The sequence below is a fragment of the Hipposideros armiger genome, unplaced genomic scaffold, assembly GCF_001890085.2.
Source record: "Hipposideros armiger isolate ML-2016 unplaced genomic scaffold, ASM189008v1 scaffold_19, whole genome shotgun sequence".
In the NCBI taxonomy this organism is placed as follows: Eukaryota; Metazoa; Chordata; class Mammalia; order Chiroptera; family Hipposideridae; genus Hipposideros; species Hipposideros armiger.
In genome coordinates, this window is record NW_017731369.1 from 7,829,990 (window position 1) to 7,834,713 (window position 4,724).

The following is a 4,724-nucleotide window of genomic DNA, read 5'->3' on the forward strand; positions in this document are numbered from 1 at the left end:
TGCCTCACCTGGGAAGAGCACAATGATGGTGCCAACTTGGGCCAGTGAAGCAACATCCTCCACAACTAGACTGAAGAACAAAACGACAGCATCTTGTCTGTTCCCCTTCCCCCAATTCCCCAGCACTGTTCCCATCCCCCCAATTCCCCAATAAAAATCATAGAAAAACAAAACAAAACAAAAAACTACTGCAGAGCTATAACCCTGGGAAAATTAGTAGTAACTTTTTGGTGTATCTATGTGATAGATTAGGGTATTGTTTGCTAAATGTTCGCTCACGTCCCCCTACCCCACTGACTTTGGTCTTCCCATTGTGACATGCTTTGGTCAACAGAATGTAACTGGGTGTGATGCAAGCTGAAGCCTTAAATGTACGGCTTGGCTTGTCTTTCGCATTTTTATCATTTACCATGAGAACCAGCCCTTGGTAGCTACTGGTCCAAGGAGCATGAGAGACACTGGGCCTGACCCAACCCTCAACCACGTTCTATGAAGCCCAGCCATCCACAGACTAAAATAAAGCCTCCCAGCCAACCCATAAACCCACGAGCAGAAAAAATAAGTGCTTGTTTTAAGCCATTGAGTTTGGGGTGACTTGTTACATAGCATTATTGCATCAATAGCTGACTAATAAAATCCTTCTGGGATTTTCTCTCAACATATATAGTTCCATAACTTCTTAATATAGCATGTGAGAAAATCCTCTGCAATTCCAATATTTTACTGTTCTAGAATTCAAAGAAGTGGAATGAACTAAAATATCTTCTCCCTCAACGATCCTTCTTGTTTAATTGCTTTCCAGCATCTGTCTATGACATCCTTTTTTGGGTTAATTTATTCACTAACAAATACTTACTGAGGGCCCATTATGGGCAAGGACCGATTATAATGTTTTCATTATAATGGCATTTCTGTTCTTTATCCTGACACAGACTGAAGAGTAAGGACTGACACACAGAGTTCAACCATTAGCCATCAGGGATACTTGCCACTTCTGAACTCTAAACCACTAAAGATTAGATAGTGCCCAAATATAACTGTTTCCTGCCCCCATATTAGTCCTCTCTTCCTCCCCCCACATCCATTTCTCTCTGTCTCTCTCACACACTAATAGCTCAAGGTCAGAAGAAGAATTGTGATTTCAGAAACCTCTGCTCAATCTCAACGGGCTCCTATTCCTATTGAAACATTCATCTTGCGCAAGAACATCTAAAATGCACCAAAGAGTAAAACTCCATGATGTTTGCTCACAATATCTCAGCGACACTGCCAAACAAGAGGAATTCCTTCCACACAGTCCCACTACCCCAGCTTCAGGACCAGCTCACCTGGTTTGCAGCCACTTCAATGGGCTTTTTCTGGATGACCCAGGTGACCGACTCGGTGAGTGGAGGAGTGGTGAGGGAGCCTGGGTAGGTCCAGTAGTCCTGGCAGGTGGGCAGCAGACAGGAGGGCTGGAAGGGGCCCAAGGTTGCCCGCGCATCCTGAGGAGCGGAGACCACAGGCTGTGTCAGTGCACAGGCAGAGATGCAGGAGGCACAGGAAGGGAGGGAACGAGGCTCCATCTTTAGTTCGGCCATGTGGCCTTTGTACAGCTAGGAGGGAAGTGTGTTCCCCGAGATAAAGGCTGTGCGGCCGACGCTGTCACATTCGGAAGCAGTAATAAGAAAGTATGACCCTTGTAGCACAGTGCCGATCCCTACCAAATGCTTACATTTCTCCTTTTAAAGTTATTTTCCTATAGCGAGGCTGTGAAAATATCACACTTTTAAAAATTTGTGGTAAAATAACATGCATAACATAAAACTTACCATTGTAACCATTTTTAAGTGTAGAGTTCTGTGGCATTAAGTACACGCACATTGTTGTGCCACCATCACCACCAGCCATCTGCAGGACTTTCTCATCTTCCAAAAACTGAAACTCTAACTCCCCATCCCCCTCCTCCAGCCTCTGGAGACCACCATCCTACATTCTACGGATTTGGTTCCTCTAGGGGCCTCGTATGAGTGTAATAATGCAGTCTCATTGTGACTGGCTTATCTCACTTCGCATAATGTCCTCAAGGTTCATCTATATTGTAGCCTGTGTCAGAATTTCCTTCCTTTTTAATGCTGAATAACGTACCACATGTGTTTATCCATTCATCAATGGACCCTGGGTTGCTTTACCTCTCGGCTATTGTGAGAAATGCTGCTGTGAACATGAATATACCAATATCTCTTAAGACCCTGCCTTCAATTATTTTGCGTATATACCCAGAAGTGGGAATGCTGGCTCTTTTGGGAAGTCTATGTTTAATTTTTTGAGGAACCACCAGACTGTTTTCATATTGGCTGCACCAGAAAATATTGCGCTTTTAAGACAACTGGGCTTCTCTGTAATGCAGCCATCTCTGACGTAAGAGCCATGGTAATGATACACACTCAAGAGGATGGCCCAAGTTGAGCAGATTCCCCGACTCTTATGCTAGCACTTTCCTTCTCACAGACAGCAGGCTGGATTGACAGAGCTGGACAGCCATTCTCGACCATCTTGTGCCAGGCTCTCTGCGCTGCTCCCACAAGGGACTCCCATCAGCACGTTCTGCTTGGGAGCCCTGTGTTCAGAATTCATGTTTGCTTCCTTTCTGTGCTTTATAAAAGGATAGGGAGAAACCTGCCTCTCTGACTTCCAATGGGATGCCACCATTCATTCACTCACTCATTCATCCATTCATTTATTCACAGCTATGTGATGAGCACCTACAGTAAACCTGACTCTATCTTAGGTGCTGGCGTACAAAACCACCACCTTCATGGCACTCGTCTTTTACCAGAGGAAAGCAGACAGCACACCAAGCAGCAAGCAAAATATCTAGCAGTTTACGTGATGATAAGTGTGATGGAGGAAAATAAAGTAGGGCAGCGAGGGAGAGTTAGCCTTTTAAAAGGGTGGTCCTGAAAGCTTCACTGGGAAGGTGACATCTGAGCAAAGACATGGAGCAAGTGAAGCAAGAGACCACGCAGTTTCCCAGGGAAGAAGAACCTTCTAGCGGCGGACACAGCCAGTGTCGAGGCCCTGATGTAGGGGTGCTGCCTGATGGGCTAGAGGAACAGCAAAGAGATCATATGGCTAGAGGGAATATATGTGACACAAAAGCAATAAAAAGAGACGGGGGGAGCCTGCAGATGGGGCCATCCCTGCTTCTGCCGGGGGCTGGGACCCCTGAGGATATCTACCAGCAGAGGCAGGAGCAGGGGCCTGCTACCCGGACACTGCTCAGCATGGCTCCCAGGGATATAAAGAGAAAGGAGGGCTTCTGGGCCAGTTTCTGCCTCCTTGAAGACCAAAGGCATCAGAGAAGAAATGACACTCGGGTCCATTAGGTTGGCAGGCTCAGGATGGTGGCCTCCACCCCTCTGTAAAGAGTGACACTGAAAGGCTGGAAGGGGTGAGGCCTGAAAGCAACATAACACTAACCAGCCTCAATTCCAGACCCATCCTGGGCAGGGCACTGGGAGAGGGTATTCAAGCCTGAAGCAGATCTTCTTTCATTTCCAAGGAGGCCTCCCTGTACATCAGAATCCGTCTACCAGCCTTCAAAGGCAGAAGCACGGGGCCCAGGTGACCTGGTTTGTACCTTCATTGCTGGCTTTCATCAATGAGAAACGGGGAGACGTTAGTTAAACTGCCGAAAGGAAGGAAGTAAATTGATTCATGCTGACAGACAATTACGAAGGGCCTTGTGTATGACAGGTGTTCCACTTTGTAATTAATTATCTAGTTAATGTCTTCAAAACAGCTTTATTGAAATATAATTCACCCCTTTAAAGTGTGTGATTCTATGGCTTTTTGTATATTCACAGATAAATATGTGCAACTGTCGCCACAGTCAGTTTTAGAATATTTTCTTCACCTCAAAAGAGAACTTCAGAAAAAATTTTTTAAAAAACCAGTAAATACTGTTTAGCTCTCATTTCTCTTAACCTCCCCACCCCTGCCCCACCCTGCCACAGGCCTTACTCATCCGCCTTCTGTCTACATGCATTTGCCTACTTTGGACATTTCCTATAAATAGAATCATATACCACGTGGACTTTTGTGATCGACTTCTTTCCCTCAGCTTAATATCGTCAACATTCAGCCATGTTGTAGTGTGTGTCAATGTTTCATTCCTTGTTATGGCCAAATAATATTCCATTGTTTGGTCTAGTTAATTTTTGAAGGAAACAGGTCACGTGGGACAAAATGCAAAAAGTATCAGTGGGTGTGGTGACAAATACATTCCTTCCTCCTCCAGCCCCAAAGGCTGTCAGACACTTTCTGAGGCTATTCCCTTGAATTTTCAGAACCACCTTTTGAAGAGTATTTCTATCTTATTAATGAAGTAAGAGAGATATGTGACTTTTCCAAAGCCACACAATTAGACAGTGGCAGAAGCCAGATGCTACAGGAGGTCTGTCCCGTTCCAAAGCCAGGGCTGGTTCCTCCCTCCCCGGGGGCTGCAGCAGTAGGCGTGAAGGCAGTGGAACATATGGAGAAGCAGCTGAATGGAGAAGCCCACCACTCTACCCATTGCCCGTTTCTTGCCAATTCAAAATTTGAGAGGACATCTATGTATTTCTAGTAATGTCACCAGGAACTCTGTATTCTGTCCCTAAAACACATTAGGGATCAGAGCAGCCAGCGATACAGAAAGCTGCTCCTCCTGGGGGACCCCAAAGCAAGTCAAGGCCCCTCCT

The 4,724-nt window shown here is 45.7% G+C and overlaps 1 protein-coding gene across 1 annotated transcript in view; it reads right to left on the reverse strand.

Annotated features, from left to right (window-relative positions):
- Positions 1–4,724, reverse strand: part of CA5A (carbonic anhydrase 5A) — a 38,284-nt gene that overhangs the window by 2,108 nt on the left and 31,452 nt on the right. Inside the window, exon 5 of the mRNA XM_019634697.1 lies at positions 1,329–1,484. Coding sequence (XP_019490242.1) covers positions 1,329–1,484 — 156 coding nt within the window. The remainder of the gene's footprint in view (positions 1–1,328; positions 1,485–4,724) is intronic.